The 16437-nt window shown below is 42.1% G+C and overlaps 1 protein-coding gene across 1 annotated transcript in view; it reads left to right on the top strand.

The window, feature by feature from the left end:
- Positions 1-15090, top strand: part of slc38a12 (solute carrier family 38 member 12) — a 64930-nt gene extending 49840 nt beyond the window's left edge. Inside the window, exon 10 of the mRNA XM_023393834.2 lies at positions 11020-15090. Within this exon, the coding sequence (XP_023249602.1) occupies positions 11020-11783 (764 nt within the window). The 3' untranslated portion in view covers positions 11784-15090. The remainder of the gene's footprint in view (positions 1-11019) is intronic.
- Positions 15091-16437: the final 1347 nt, after the last annotated feature.

Consider the following 16437-nt stretch of genomic DNA (forward strand, 5'->3'; position numbering starts at 1 on the left):
AACTGTGCTCTGGTGTATTCAAGATAAAAACCCATAGAGATAAGAAGGGCACTGCAACTCAGGGCAAATCAAACATCATATTTTTTACTGTCTGGCCCAGAGAGGCATTTAAAATGTGTTCTCATTTTTTATGTTACAAAAAAACAAGAACGGTACAGAACAATACAATAAGAATGGAACAACGTATCAATTACATTTGAAGTTTTTCTGAATGTCATAAGGGTAATTCACTTCTTTATAGAGCAACTTAACACCTTTTTAGCTTTTTAGATTTTCACATTAATCAGTAAAAATAATTATCGATCATCACATATTTTTAATAAAGATAAGGAGAAAAGTAGTACACTACTGCGCGGGTTATGTCCTTGTACCGTTTGGGTGTTTTGTCATACAGTGTTGTCGCTGAGTTCCTCCATCCAGACACAATTGCTTGATTCTGCTTGAAAAGGCAAAGAACTGCTGTTGCAATGATCGCTTCAAAGCACAGTGCCCGGCCTCCTATTTACATGTATTTACTGAGCTATTGTGGAGTAATTTGTGAGAGTGTTCCATAGTGACAACTCGGACCTCGGGTTGAAAGAAAAGCATTTATATTATATACATTTTTGTTATTGACTAACTGGAGAGCTCCCTGTAAAGTACACCGACACCCCCCCCCCACTGAAAGATCCACCGTCCACACCAACCGGCCGTCATTCACTGCCTTTTGAAAATTCAAGAGCTTGTTAACCTTTACGTCTGTCTTTACAGCGCTGTGTGTAGTCATAACATACATCATTCATTCACTGTAGAACACGACGTTAACCTTTCTGATAAATCCTCATTTGCAAGTGGCAGAACCATTGTACACCCCTTATGTCACCAGTGCATGTTAGCAGGTAAAATTAGTGGTGGTGGTGGTGGTGGTAGTTGGAGTAATAGTAGTTTATTGGCCATTTACAGAATATTTCATCGACGTGATACATTGTCAGCTGTCCACAACACCATCTCCTGAGTGCAACACTGAGTGGAGCAGAGAGCTTGTCTAATTGATATTGAGTGGTATGAGAAGAAAGGGAACCTGTTAACAGCCTCCTCAGTCAGTAAACGAGTGTTAATCACTTCCGCCCGTCTCTCCTGGGTTGCATGGATAGCCGTGTGGAGCCTCTGAGGGGTTACTCTCTATATTAACTGTTGAGTCAGTAGCATATGCATCCTGCATTTTTCAAGAGCAGCTGTCACATTTATTTCAGAGTAGAGCAGTGATAGAAAAAAGGTTGTTTTATCGCTGGTTTGGATTATATTTACCGGATTATTCGTCTTTCTCAAGCATCTCTTTTTATTTACTAGAGCTTTAAAAATGTGCTTTTACATGGAGTAAGACTGAAGATACAAATTTAATCCGTTTTTTTACACTTTCTCCTTGACATTAAAGGCCACGTTAAATCTTCTTTGATTCTACTTTTAATATTGTTAAACCATAAAACATGAAAACTTTAAAGGGGGTGGACACATTTTATTGGCTCTGCACTTGAAGTTGTTCCTGTATTAACACTATATAGTTTATTTAAAAAGGTAATGTTTACTTTTAATACGTTTAATACAAACTCTTACAGATTATATTCAAACACACCTAAAAGCAATGATGGTCAAATAATTAGAGAGTAAGCCTGACTGTTGATAAACTGCATGTTTATGTGAAATATAGTAAACTGCACCAAGAAAACATGAGTGCAAGTCAAAGACTATTAGCTTCAGTGATCCGTGGCTCTCACCATCCATCCCATGCTCTTAGTTTACTACAGCACGGTATAAAGAGCCGAGGAAGTGCCCGCAGGGATATTCACAGCTGCCCAGTGCCATTCTAAATGGGTGAGGGAGGGAGATATTGTTTTTGAAGGTCAGGGGGACTCTGGTGGCTGGTTGAGTGGAAAGTTCAGTTTGTCCAGAGCATGCAGCTCACAGGGGGATGGTGAAATATGAGCGGGTCTTAATGAGCCGTACAACAGAACCACAGTTCAGAGGTTCTGGAAAATTACATTTAAGGGAAACAAAAAAAAAATCCCGATTGGGAAAATATCACTCCTTTTCTGTCTTTCTACGACACTCCCATTGACGGCCAAGGACTAAAGCACCACACAGCGGCATGCAGGGACTTTTACAGATAAGCAAGCAAAGCCAAAAAAAAAAGCCAACGACACTCCCCACTGCCCACAAACCACCATCTGAATGTGCGATGACATGTTCATGACAGCACTGGCAGCAAATCCCTCTTAAACTCAGGGCCTGTCCTGTGTCATGGTTTTAGCAGCCTGTCTCTCTCTCCTGCATCTGCTGCTCTCTGCCTGGACATCTTCACCGTCCTGGCTGAAGAAGTATTAGGGTCTTTCCTTTGAGCTGACAGTAAACATCATATGTGCAGTATAGACAATGACAGTTCAGTCTCAACATGCTGTCTCAGATTTCTCAAACATACTGCAGATTTTGAAGGAAAAGATAATAATATGAAAATCAGAACAGAATTAAAAGGCTTGGGTGTTACATTACATGATTAATTTTTAATATGCAAATTGAATAAGTATGAAACATCAAAGTGGTGTAATAAAAAAAATTAAAAAAAAAAAGTCTAGACATACCGGTTAACAAAAATATAAAGGCAACACTAGTTTTTACTCCCATGAGTTGAAATAAAAGATCTAAGACTTTTTCTATATACACAAAAGACACACACACACACACACACACACACACACAGATATACCATGTTGATATCCTGAGGCCCACTGTCGTGCCATTCATCTGCCACCATCACCTCATGTTGAAGCATGATGTACACAGGTCCGGGAAGCTTAAAAGATCCCACTTCTTGCATGGCCAGCTCGGTCACCTGACATGTCACTGAGCAGGTTTGAGATGTTCTGGATCTGCGGGTACAACAGCGTGTTCCACTTCCTGCCAATATTGAGCAACTGTGCACAGCCATTGACGAGGAGCGGTCCAATAATCAGCAACCTGATCACCTCTCTATATATATATATAGGTGATGTGTCGCACTGCATGAGGCAGATGGTACTGACTGGTTTTCAGATCCATGCATGCAATCAGCATTTTGATATGCTGGATGGACGGATTATCTTGGCAGAGGAAATGCTCACAAACACAGATTTAAACACAGTTGTGAAGAAAATTTTAGGGAAAGACGCCTCCTATGTGCTGAGAAAAAGTCTTAATTTCAACATACGAAAAACGGGAGCAAAAACAAAATTGTTGCATTTCTATTTTTGTCCAGTGTGTAATTGTCAGGTGGACCAGGGCAGTGGAGAGAGAAGCTCCACAAACTCCTCGTCGTCACACATGTTGACCAAGGTCATTAGTAAGACAACTTAGGCTACGTCCCCACCAATACATTTTCATTTTGCATGCATCTCTTTTGTTGTGTTTTCACCTCCCGTCCACACTACTCCGGCGTTTTCAAGCACCGAAAACGGAGACGTTGCTGGTCCCGGTTCAGTATGAAAACTCTGGGGTTGTGTTGTAGACTGGATAGGTGAAAACAGAGACCTTTGGAAATGATCGCTCCCTGATTGGGTCTCATCAGCCTCAACTACAAGTGGTGAAAGCAACATGGATAATGAATTACAAGTTTTACTAGCAGCTGTTCAGTTTTTAGCTGTCCTTGCTGCTCCTCGTTCAGAGTATTTTTTTTGCAAATAATCAACTGCAGAGTTGACAATCTGCTGGTGTGCTAGTCTGGACAGAGATCAATTTCATTTGAAAACGCTGTTTTCAAATGAAAACGTAGTGTGGACATAGTCTCATGCTGATTTGAGATGATAAATCACTGTAATTTGCTAGTTTGCTTGTTACTGCTGCCTCTTAATGCTTAGGAAGAAAAGGTTGCCGAAGTAATTTTCTAATGCACAGCTACAGTGTCCACACACATCTGGACATGTGTATAATAATACTGTAATATCATAACTGATCTCAGGACAGTGGGGGTTGAATCGAGGACCGCTTGAGTCATCTGTAAATAGCTATAGCTTGATCCCAGGATTATCCTCAATGTGAAAGCATCCAAAAAAAATCTCAATGTGAAGCTAGCTAACAGAGGCAATGTCCTGCCGCCACCACAGGAGGGCAGTGAATTACTAGATGGAATCGAACAGGAGATATCAGATCCTTTATGGGGCTGTAAGGAAAAACATCACTTCCACTTCAGTATCGTTCTTATTGATTTCAAAATGATCACAGTCACTTTCACTGTTCTTGGTGGCCTCTATACTGTATCCCTGCTTAGTACTGATGTTTGTTTGGCTACTGTGAGAACTGACTCCTTGTTGAGTTGCAGAGTGATTAAGATCTTGTTTGGTGGATGTCTGCTTTGGTAGAAGAACATGATCAATCTGATCCATATCCAGTAACTAAGCTTTTAATTATAGTCGTGACCTCAGTGCTTTGTATACCTCAGAGCTGCCTTCATTCCTAGGCATGAGAGATTTGAGGGGAGGAATTAAAGCTGCACCTTCACCCTTTAATTCAAAAGAAGTTATGTTTTTAATAATAAGTGAGATACATTAAATAAATCACTTGTTCATACTTGTAATATGCTGCTTAAAATCCAGAGCCGGTGAGCCTTTCTTCACTTACTAATTATTGCCTTTTCAATAAAAAAAAAATGCTGCATTTAAACATTGATGTTAAATGCTCATTTACACCTTTTGCTTTATTAAATTACAGATCGAACAGAACTTTTCGACAACAGACTGATTTTTCTTCACAAACCTTTGAAAGATGGAAAAAATAGCGGCATTCTTTTGTCTCGGTTCCGAGACTTCTTTCATTTTATGTGAATGTAACTGATAACATTTAAACCTAAGAGTTAACCTCAGGCCAACCAAATGTTCTGGCAACAGAACTATTGATTGTGTTCATTACTAATCTCTAGATTATTTTCTCTTCATTGATCAATCGCCTAGTTTATAAGAAATCATAGAATAATGAAAATAGTCCAAGGTCTTGTCTTTAAGCTCCGTATTTTCCTCTTCTTCTGTGTTTTATTTGAAGTGTTGATCCATAAGAAGATATATTTGTGGATTTAAGAACCAAAAACCATCTCAGTGTAGTTTTACATCTCCTCTCTCAGGCTTCTCTCTGGAGCTCTAATAACAACAGGTCAGTGAGCCAATCAGAAGAGAGGAGGCTCTGAGCATCTCTTCTGATTGGCTGACTGTTTTCTGAGTGATCCAACAAAAATATAGCAGATTTCAGGGAAACACTCAGAGAAACCAAATCCTGCAAGGTTGGATGGTGGGTGGGCCGGGCTTGGGGCGTGGCTGAGATGGGGGCGATGACTGCTTTGTTGTGACATCACAAAGTTACAGAAGTCCTGATGACTGGTTTTAAGGCTCAGTGTCTGAATACAGGCTGTGTGCATTTCTCTGTGGACATCTACCTACGTTGCATTAAAGTTAAAAAAAAGTTGTGTTTTTATTGTGACATATAAATCAATTCCTCTCCTCCACACCAGCTCTGTGCATCATAATGGAGTGGATGGTGTATAATGGAATAATTTCAAGCAGAGGCGAATGATTATTTCCCTGTTGTAGAGATGTGAATTCTTTGGATTGTTCCTTTTCTTGCAGGTTATAGAGGCAGGTGCATTTAGCCTCTTATCTATGGATAAAGTACAGATTTTCAGGGCTGTGGCTCAGCGAGTGAACTAAGTGATGTTTTCATCAAGCTGTTAGATAGTGTCATGGAGTTTGGCTCCTCCCTGTGAACCTGAGCTGCAGTGTGGGGTGCTAAACAGTAGGCCAACCGCTGTGCCGCTCTGTGCTGTGTTTACTGATAGTCCTATCTGCTATCACACAAGTTGTTACGAGGCGAGGCAGCCACTTATCACCCAGTCGCCCACCAGACACAACAGCAGCGGCACCAGCAGCAGCAGCAGCCCGCTAGCTCCGGTCCTGATAGGTTTGAAGTGATAGAGCTCTACCACAGCAAGAGATCCTGAAACCCTGGTGAGAACTGGGCAAAGAGCCGGTGCTAATTACCCCAGAGATTATCCAAGAGTGCTCAAGGAGTGTCTCTCTTAATTGATGATTGGATGATTGCTCTGCTTTAAAACCACTAGCGGGGTGAATTGGCAAACAAGAAAACAGTAGAGCTGCATCACCACAACTTTGCATTGCATTAGATCATGACGTGTTTGTCTAGTGTTTAAAAGGTTGTCAGAGCAGCGCCATTCTTTTCAGGCACAGCTGAGAAGTCCTTGACCTTCTCACTGTCATCAATGAATTGCTCACGTTTAAGTGTCCGAGTCATTCTCTCCAAGGAGCGAGAGAGAACCCCCCCCCCCAACTTTCAGCTTCCTCGTGCTCTGTCGCACATGAGATTGATCACCTCTCACCTTCTACCATTTTCTACTCATTAATTGACTCCAGGAATCCCATCTCTTCTTAGATAGCCCCCAAAGAGTCCTCCTCCATAGGAAGTCAATGACTCCTTGGAGTATTGAGAGTGCGTGCCAGCCTTGGGTTAACAGCAACAGCTTTGTTTGCTAGCCGAGAGAATACAGCTATAGCAGCCTCCCCTCTGGAGGGTTGTTAAGTTGAAGCATTCCTCACAAGGTCATTCCCATCCCCATTCAGGTAATATAAATCACAGGCTGCATGATGGACGGCCACTAGTTATGTGGACGTGATGTGTGGCCGTTTGACACTTGCTTAATTTACTCAGTTCCTGTGTTCACATGTCAAGTGTGCTGGAGAGTATTGGCGGAGCAGTTTGCAAGTGCATGTAATCACCATATCCTGACAGATACCGGCTGAGGTAGATGGCTCATCGCATCAGAATGAAGGAGTTTTGTGGAGGGTCTTTGGGCAGATAGGGGTTGTTGCTACGGGATTGTAGGTGAGATTTTGTCAGTTGAAACTACGACAGCATCTCTTAAAGGGTTTTTTTCATTCTGTCAGAACATAATAAGAGAGAGGACCATAAAGGAAGTCCTGTTCAGATTAAAACAGAATGTCAGGCTGATGTAGATTTCATTTGTATGCGTTACTGGTTTCAGTATGATTCGTAATAGTCACTGAATAATGCATGTGAATGTGACTTACACCCCTCTGTAGCACGACGCCACTGACCAAGATGGCCACACTGACTTTACTATGTAAATAAAGCACTAGGGTCTGTTTCCTTAATCCAGTGGTTCTCAAACTGGGGGGCATAGAGCCACTGCAGGAGGGGGCGTGGATGACCAGGGTTCAAATACGGAGTGAAACTAAGATGAAGATTTATGCAGGGAAAGTAAACAAAGAAGAGTTTGCTGATGCCATTTCACTGAAATTCAACATTTTTTATTATTTGCTTCCTCCATGGTTAATGATTGTTAAAAAATTATAGAGTGGGGAGGGGGAGGGGATGAACTTCCCTTCAAAGCAGTTGATGTGATCCGAGCCAATATGCTCTTATTTCATGGCTGCACAGGTCTTCACCATTGAGATTCATAGCTGTATGTGCAATGAGTGTGATAAAACTGTCACAGGCGAATGTGATTTGCCCACCTCATGTAGCATGATGCAGCCGAGAGTTGGTGACAAATGAGCACATTATGAAAAGCTTTATTCTAGCAGCTTTGCTCTTGATCGACTTTCAATTTCTTTGAAAAATAATGGGTTGGTTCCTGTGTCTTAAGTAAGACAAATGAGTTCTCTGCCGCTAATTAGCATAAAGTCTTGTGAATTGTCGGCAGAAAAAAAGATGTTATGCTTTAGAATTTGCAATTTTTGAGGCGTTTGGAGTTTTTTTTTTTTTTTTTAACCCTCATTTACATTTCACTGGGAGCTCACCAGTGCGACCAGGAGTTTTCTCACAGGCTTTCTTGCAGCATCTTAATCTTGGCTGGACTTGCAAAAAAAAAAAAAAAAAAAAAGGTGCCCAGCCACCCTGAGGTACTCTTAATTAAAAGCCCCATGCCTGTCTCCTTCCTGCGCAGCCTGCCAGTGTGGGTGTTCGAGGAGGAGGAGAAGAGCTTCTTTTCTCCTGACCTGCACCTTTTTCCTCTCATGGTGCAGCAGACAGACAGGTGGCTGCGCTCGCCGCTTCACACGTAGCCTCTTGAGGACAAAAAGGTGGGAAGAAGATGAGAGTTTGAAGGAGAAAGAAGACAGGAGGAGCAAAGGGAGCAGACAGATGGGATGTAGTGATGGCTCTCTCACACATTAAAGGGGAGTGGAGAGTAATGCGGAGAAAGGAGCGTACGTCTCCAACATAGAAGATGATAGGAGACTGTTAATGATTTTATGGAAAGAAATCAGAAATCTTTTTTCTTTTTTGCATTTTATCATCTAAACACTTAAAATGTATCAGGACATTAAGATTATGAAATTAATGATAGTTGCAGCACTACATCTGTGTGTCCTTGTCCTTGAAAGCTGGTCTGTTGCTAAACCATTTGACCTCCCTATTTAAGAGAGGGGGGGTTAGGTCAGAGTGGGGAGGATCCCACCTTGTGGAGCTTTTCCTAGAGCCAGAGATTACATTGGACGGAGGCCAGAGATGCATTAAATACTGAACACTCATGCAACAAGTTTATAGACTTTGGCCACTGATGTGTGTGAGCGTTCACATCTACACTGATGTGAGTTTATGCAAAGTGTGAAACAAAGGTGTGCACCCTTTGTGCTCTGCTGGTCTGTTCCCTAGAGCCCCCATTTTCAGATCCACAGTATGTCCCATGCTGGTGTTTATCAGGTTCTTTCTGTAAAGATGTCCATCCCCACTGAAACTAAATATGTTTCCCTCTCAACAGATGTGCTCCTCCCAGCCAACATGTGTGGAGGAGCGGGTCAGACGGTCTAGTTGTTCTCATTTGTTGAATTTTTGCTGTTTCTGTTGTCCCACAACTGAACTAGCAGGAAATGCTAACGGTTAACAAAAGGGACAGAAATTCATCTGCTGAATATTTCATGATTACAAACTTAACAAATGTGCTGTATGTCTGGCTGTATTAAAATTTAATAAGTGATCTCAGTGATATCAAGATAGAGGCGACAGAAAGTTGTGGTTTTATTGTGGTTTAGATTTTTTTTTTTTTTTCACTTCCTGTTTGAATTGTGCTGTTGCTGTTAAATATAAGACTGTTTTTCAGTCTTATATTGTATTACTCTAAAGTAATTTCTCATTCTTCTTCTTTGTCGTCGTCTCATAATACTAACAGTAAGGATTTCTTGGTCATTTTTTTTTTTTTCTCTCCAGACACTCACCTCAGTCCTGAACGCCTTTGTCTCTGATGGCGTCTCCTTCCCTTTGTACAGTCTGTCACTGATAATTAGAATGAATTTATGAATTTTATCCTCCTGACATACATTAAAGTGCCACTGCAAGGACACACAGGAGCTGATTAATAGAGCTTGTTTGAAACTCTAAGTTCCCACCTCGCACACTTCCCCTCCACCCTGTTAAAGCACTACGACCTGTGCTGAAAACAGAAACTACTCTACTCTGAGAACTGCAGTACCGCCCCTCTGAAATATCTCCATCAAAGGCAGCGGGGATCTCACCCCTTCAGTTATGCATTATACCCAGTCTCAAAGACTGTGTGGAAGTGTACAGTATAGAATCATTTTCTGCATATGTGTGGCAAATTATGGTCCGAGTGTCACTTCCTAAATGTCATGCTGTGTTTAAAGGACAGCTGATGATGAAAGTTGAGGAGCTGGCTGCTGGCCACCGCAGGGCTATGACTAACTCCTGGTGTCACGGGCTGATTGAGTGTGCGTGGAGGTGAGACGCCTTACCGGGACACATGACTGTCAGCCCGTATCGGGACTGCAGGCCACGCTCAGAGGTCTCCTTTAGATACGGTCATGCTAGTTTCCAGAGAAGCATCTCCAGGAATCAATTGGAGATGCGATGGGAACGACGGGGTGGAGACTCGCGGGGGGGGGGCGGGGGCCTTCTCTATCTTCGCCCGTCTCCGGTGACTTTATGTCGGGCCATGAAATGTTTCTTAGTTGGTCTTTACGGCTGATGTTTCTGGGCCAAAAAAGCAGGAAGGCACTTCCATACTGAGAGGATGAACTTTATCTACCTGAGCTGGAGCTGTATTGCTTTGCCTTAAAAGTTTCAACAGAAAAATATCTTTACTGCTTTTATTTATTTATTTTTTAAATCTTTATATCTAAGGTAAGGCAGGTTTATTTCAAGCATAGTAATGCAATTGAAATGATTGACATTACGGATCCTAAAAGTGACAAAAGGCAGTTAAAGGTCAGGACAAGTCAAAAATAGCCAAGGGGATAGATAGAAGGGGATAGGGATAGAGCAAGCACCAAAACATTAACCTGGATCAAAGTCCAGTTCTCTGTTTTCTGGAAGTTTTTTCCAGCTGTGTGATGTTTAGTAAAAGCTGCTTCTCCACGTTTCGTTTGGACTCTGGGAACACTGAGGGTTCGTGTGGTAACAGACAATCAGAGAAGCATTTAGGTCCAAACCCGGAGAGATTCATGAGGTAGACAGATGCATTAAAGGCTGTGCAGTGGTACTACCGGTGCAGACTTTGTGGGAGGTCTGTGTGATTGGTGGACTGTGGTAGAAAATGGAAGTTGCTTTACAATATAAAACTTTGAAGGTTGGGGTTGTTCCTCTAGTGGAAACTCACATTTGTTATAGGTTCTTTGAACAGTGTGAGGTGATGTGCAAAGGAGGGAAATGATACGCAGTCCTAGTAATACAAATAATGTAAGATAGTGTATTAGTTGTCTCAGCTGTTGCGTTTTTTCATTGTAATTGTTCCAAGGCATCACCATTACTTTGACATTGTGTATGTTGCTGTTTAAAAATGCTACACATACAGCAGCTGCCTCTGTGATTGACCAATAAACGCCTGAACCTTCAAAATACCTCGTACCGCTGCATACCTCCATATGAGGCGTAATGTCCGTCATCACACCGTAGTAACTTGGTTAAATGTAAATTTGTTTTATTGTTTCTTTAATTAATTTCCTCTACTTTTTCTTTTTTCTTTTTTTTTTACAGCCTTCACCATGATGATCATCTTGGCTCTTATCCGCATTGGTAAAGGCACTGGTGAGGGCCACCCGCCAGTCGCCTCCCTCTCTGGAGTCCCCAACCTGTTCGGGGTGTGCGTTTACTCCTTCATGTGCCAGCACTCCCTGCCCTCCCTGGTGACGCCCATCTCTGAGAAGAAACATGTCGGCACCCTGGTGCTGGCAGACTACATCCTGATCCTTGGCTTCTACGTCCTCCTCTCGTTCACCGCCATCTTCTGCTTCGACAGCTCGCTGCTGCACGACATGTACACCCTGAACTTCACGGACAACTGCGACGTGTTGGACATCCCAGTGCTGCGCTACTTCTTAGGCCTGTTCCCAGTTTTCACCATCAGCACCAACTTCCCCATCATCGCCGTCACGCTCCGCAACAACTGGAAGACCCTGTTCCACCGGGACGGAGGCACCTACCCGTGGGTGGTGGACCGCGTTGTGTTTCCCCTCATTACCCTGGTGCCCCCGATCGTGGTGGCCTTCTGCACCCACAACTTGGAGTCCCTGGTGGGTATTACAGGATCCTATGCTGGCACAGGGATCCAGTACATTATCCCGGCCTGCCTTGTTTATTACGGAAGACGCCATCTTGAGCCCGTTGTGGGCAGAGATGCCATCAACAAGCACCAGTCCCCCTTCCGCCATGCCTTCTGGGTATGGTTTGTTTTGCTGTGGGCCGCCTTCTGCCTCATGTTTGTCACAGCCAACATCATCCTGACTGACACCAGGAAATGAGAACTCACTGTTCCCAAAACTTTCTAAAAAAAAAAAAAAATCTCTATCTGTTCGGCCGGTTTCTTTGTTCATTGACACGAGGCCTTACTTGCTGCTGGTTGGACAGTGTGCCTTTTTTATGGGACTTTTGTTGCATAAACTAAACGTAATTAAGAGTAATTTATCAAATTTGTTAAAAGGGACCAAATGTCAAGTGTTTATGTTCCATTATAAAAGCTGGAACAGTGCATGAAACTATTGAAAGGGAATTTATTAAAAATTATCTTTTGTAAACAAACACCTGACAGTCTGAGGTTTGCACTTACAGAACTTTCCAAAAACAAAAAAAAAGAGGGGGTTCAATATGCTTCAAATGAACTGTTTCATTCAAAGTGTTGTACGCACATGTATAAACTGTATAAAGTTGGGAGGGTTGTCGGATTGTCGGTTTTGGAAAGTCACAAAGATTGTCGGACACAGGGACAGGGGGTGTCAGATGCTATCTTAGCATGCCTCCCCAAACTATCCCAAATCCCAAACTATGGGGAAGTTAGAGTGTTGAGGTGGTGAATGATCCACTGGACCTTCAGGGCAGATTGTTCCAATAAAAATATATTGAAGCGACTGAAAGAGTCGAGTAGCGACAAGAAAAAGCGCCTGTCACACCTTGACTCGTGTCCTGCTTGGCATCCACACAGCTTAATAATGAAATTGGAACAGAAACCAACAGAAGAAGAAAAAAAAAAACGAACAAATCAGGGATGATCAGTCTTTCACGGCTGACGTGTATCCATTCCTCAGCGGCGGCCGCCTCCGATCTCCTCGTCCCGCTCGTGAACGATGAAGCTCCGTCCGTGACAGATCCAGACAGATGGGTCTCCAGGAAGAGCTCCATCTCAGTTTATCACCAGACGCTCTCGCACCTGTAGTTCACACACAGGGCATGTCTCCCGTCTCTTACTGCTCAGCACCCATTCATGACTCTGTCAGTCTCATATCTGTATCTATCACACAGCCCAACACCTGACAGGATAATCGTGATCTACAGTGCCCCATGGCTGTGCGGAGTGCCAACAGTGGCCCAAAGTGAAGGGCCACCACTGGGCCAACTGTAACTACACAGCTTCATACACTACACTCTGTACTATAGCTCAATAATCCTGATTTCACTGACACTTGGCAGCTTTCTATCTTGAGTTGTGCCTGTTAATGAACTCACTTACTCCCCTTACATTTCCATCTCGGACCCGTCTAATGGTTCCGTCTCTGGTTTTCACAGTTCGTACAAAAAACAAATTTTTTCCTCTTTATTTTTAGTGGATTTGTTTTGCAGATTTTTAGGTGAATGAAATGTACAATGGAGGTGCTCTAAGTACAACTAGCTGTGGGCTGTTTTCTTAGGGATTATTTATTCAGGAGAAAGTACTGCAAACTGTAGGTAGTGCGTTCTATGGATTGTCAAGGACACTTTCTGGAAAGATATGTTGCTTTTTTTCATTTTTAAATGTCATTTTTCAAATGTGTGTGCACCACCTATGATATTCCATCCACCTCCATGGTGACGGGAGAAATCTCAGAGGCAGATGTCACTGTGTGAATTGACCCTTTGCACTTTACGTTCGCTTATAGTGTTCAGGACTTTAGCAGTGTAGGAGACCGGAGCTGGACGATGTGCTGATTCATACCACGTCCACTGTTTATGCCGTGTTTGAAATCACTCATCATTTGCTACTGCAGTGTAAATAGTGTATATGTGTGAATTCCTCCATTCTTCACCTGTGATGGATGTTTTACTCATGTGACCTGTCAGTTTTTATTATGTAGGAAACAGTGAGTGAGTGGACGAGGAGTTTCAAACACAGCTGCAGCTTTAACTCGGTGCTCAGTGGATAAATACATCAAACGGTAACCATAGCAACAGACCTTGAAAGTGCACAAACAAACTAGAAACGCTTAAAAAAAATTTAAAAAAATATGGATGATTTTTACTTCTGTAATTGTCCGTGGTTATAAGCATGATAATACACTCAAAGATGTTCTGTTATAGAACCTGATGGACTCTACCAACCAGACACTTTGTCCATTATTATTGCTTACATGATGTCATGATATGAGAGACTACAAATCATCTGGGATTATTAGAAATGTTGTTCTTAACAGCTGCTTTATGATGACGTGACAAAGTAATTTGACTGTCGACACAACCTGTTCGGTCAACAAATCCATAGCACAAACAGCTTTTTAATGTTTTTGTTGGTTTTTTTTTCTTCGTCTCCTACATGCGCACCCTTCCGAAAACATAAATAGTCAAAAAATCTTATTATATCGTTATTCATAGAGACTTCTTCCTGGCACATACCCCAGCTGTTGTAGCCCTGGTGCACTGTTGAAGGCTGTAGAGGTGTCTCCGGTCGCGGTGCTGCAGAGACAAACGTCATCAACGTCACCAAACTGCAGTGAGAATCTGCATCTCAGCAGCAGATCCTCATCATTTAGAGATGACCGGTAAACACTGCTGGTCGTCACACACAGCTGTCTGTCTCCGTCAGCTTTTGTCTAACCTGGGTGGTCATGGACGAGGAGTCTGTAAGAGTCTCTGAATGCAGAAACACACAAAGCATCATTGTTATCCGTCATTTATATGTTTACGTTCTCACTTCTGTGCTGTTTGGTTTTCATCCTCCCAGATCCAGATGTTACAGGTGTTTTTTGTTTTGTTTTGTTTAGTTTTTTTCCTTCTTCACCTGAACATGGAACATTTAAATGAAAAAATTTTCTTTGATATTGTAGATATTTATAATTTCATCAGCTGGAGGCAAATACAAGATTGTGTGTGCGTGCGTGCGTGCGTGCGTGCGTGCGTGCGTGCGTGCGTGCGTGCGTGCGTGCGTGCGTGCGTGAGTGTGTGAGTGAGTGAACAATCAGATGTTGAATATGTTGAATGTGGTTTCGATGACTCTTGTTTGGAGTTGTGAAATGTGCCTTTTTTTTTTTTTCAGGGTTATTTTCTCGCCCTAAACTTATCGACTGTTTTTGTCGTCCGTTGAAAAGCAGCTTGCCATTTCATTTAGCTGACAATCAGTGTGTCCCCAAAATACATCCTCATCCTTTCTTTTCTTCTCTATAATTTCAGTTCTTTTTTTTTTTGTTACATGAATTTTCCATAAGTTCACTGTGTTTCTGAGAATTGTGTTAGTTTGTCTTTTTAGATCCATGTTTCTGGTGTTTGTTTACAATCATTTGGCCAGCCTGTGATATGGATGTTTACTGGTTCAATGTTTGATTTTTATGATTCACAAAAAAAATAAATGCTTTATGTTCATCTGAACCTCATGAATCTTAATTACTTAAATAGAAACTGGGGTTTCTTTCAACTTGGGTCATCTTTAGTTGTCAGACTTTTATGAAGATTTCCATTATAATATGTAATTGCATTTCAGACTACACTGTATGAGCATTAGAATGTGGACAGAGCATAAAGGAAGTCTTAAAAGAGCTATTTGTAAGTTTTATTGCTACATAGCTAGCATAAGCATTAACACTGTTTACTTACCAGTCTTGAGCCATCCTTGTGTTTACAATATAAGAGGTTATAATACGTCTGAGCAGCGCTACTTCTTCAAGGCAGCCTGGACGCTACGGGCCGATCATGCCACAGCTAGCTGCTTAGCATGCTAACATCAGTAGAAGAAAGGAAGTGATAGAAATAGGAGCAATAGAAGCAGTTTCTTCTAGACTGGTAAGTAAACAACTGTTAAAGCAAATGCTAGCTATGTAGCAATAACAAAACTAACAAACAGCTCCTTTAAATCCGCACACAGTTATATTTAAACAGTGTGTCTCTGACTGAATGTGTCAACTCTCCCGTGTCAACATTCAGTCAGAGACAACATGTGTCAACAGAGAAATGGTTTTCACCAGTTCAGTGTGGAAGAACCTGACCTCACACCTATTAAAAAAAAAACCTTTGGGATGAACTGGAATGCCGAATGCGAGCCAGACCTTATCGGCCAGCATCAGCACCGCTGCTGCTCTAGTGGCTGAATGGGAGCAGATCCCAGCATCTGGTGGAAAGCCTGAGACCAGAGGAGTGGAGGCCATGGTTTTGGTAGGAGATGTTCAGCAATCACATTATGGCTGTGATGATTCGATGTCTGCATACATACTACTATCTCTGTGAATAGTGACACAGGTAGATATTAGTGCAGTGACTAATACAAGATAGTAGAAATGGGCTTTAGTCAGCAGCCTATGTATAGCTGAGCAACACACTGAACCATGAGGTTTTTTGTGATACAATATAATAATAATCTTTATTTGTAAAGCACTTTTCAAAATCTACATTTCAAAGTGCTTGACAAAGAAAGCAAAAAACAGAATCAATAAAATCCATAGATTTCAGAGAAAAACACATAAAACATTTAAAACAATCAAGTGTATAAAAGCCGAAAGATATTTTAAGTGAAATAAGATAATTCGTGGCAAAGTAAAAGCAGGAAAAGCGCCCTGATAAAAATATTTAAGAAGAGTCTTAAAGGAGGTCACAGGAGGTCACAGATTTCCTCGGGCAGATTGTTCCAGAGCCTCGGGGCCCTGACAGCAAACGCTCTGTCCCCTTCAGTTTTCCGCTGGACCTCTGGAACAGACAGAAGACCTTCACCTGCGGGTTTCCAAG

This window comes from Seriola lalandi, unplaced genomic scaffold, assembly GCF_002814215.2.
Source record: "Seriola lalandi dorsalis isolate HSWRI2012SDOR001 ecotype SW California unplaced genomic scaffold, Sedor1 jcf7180002054944, whole genome shotgun sequence".
Lineage (NCBI taxonomy): Eukaryota > Metazoa > Chordata > Actinopteri > Carangiformes > Carangidae > Seriola > Seriola lalandi.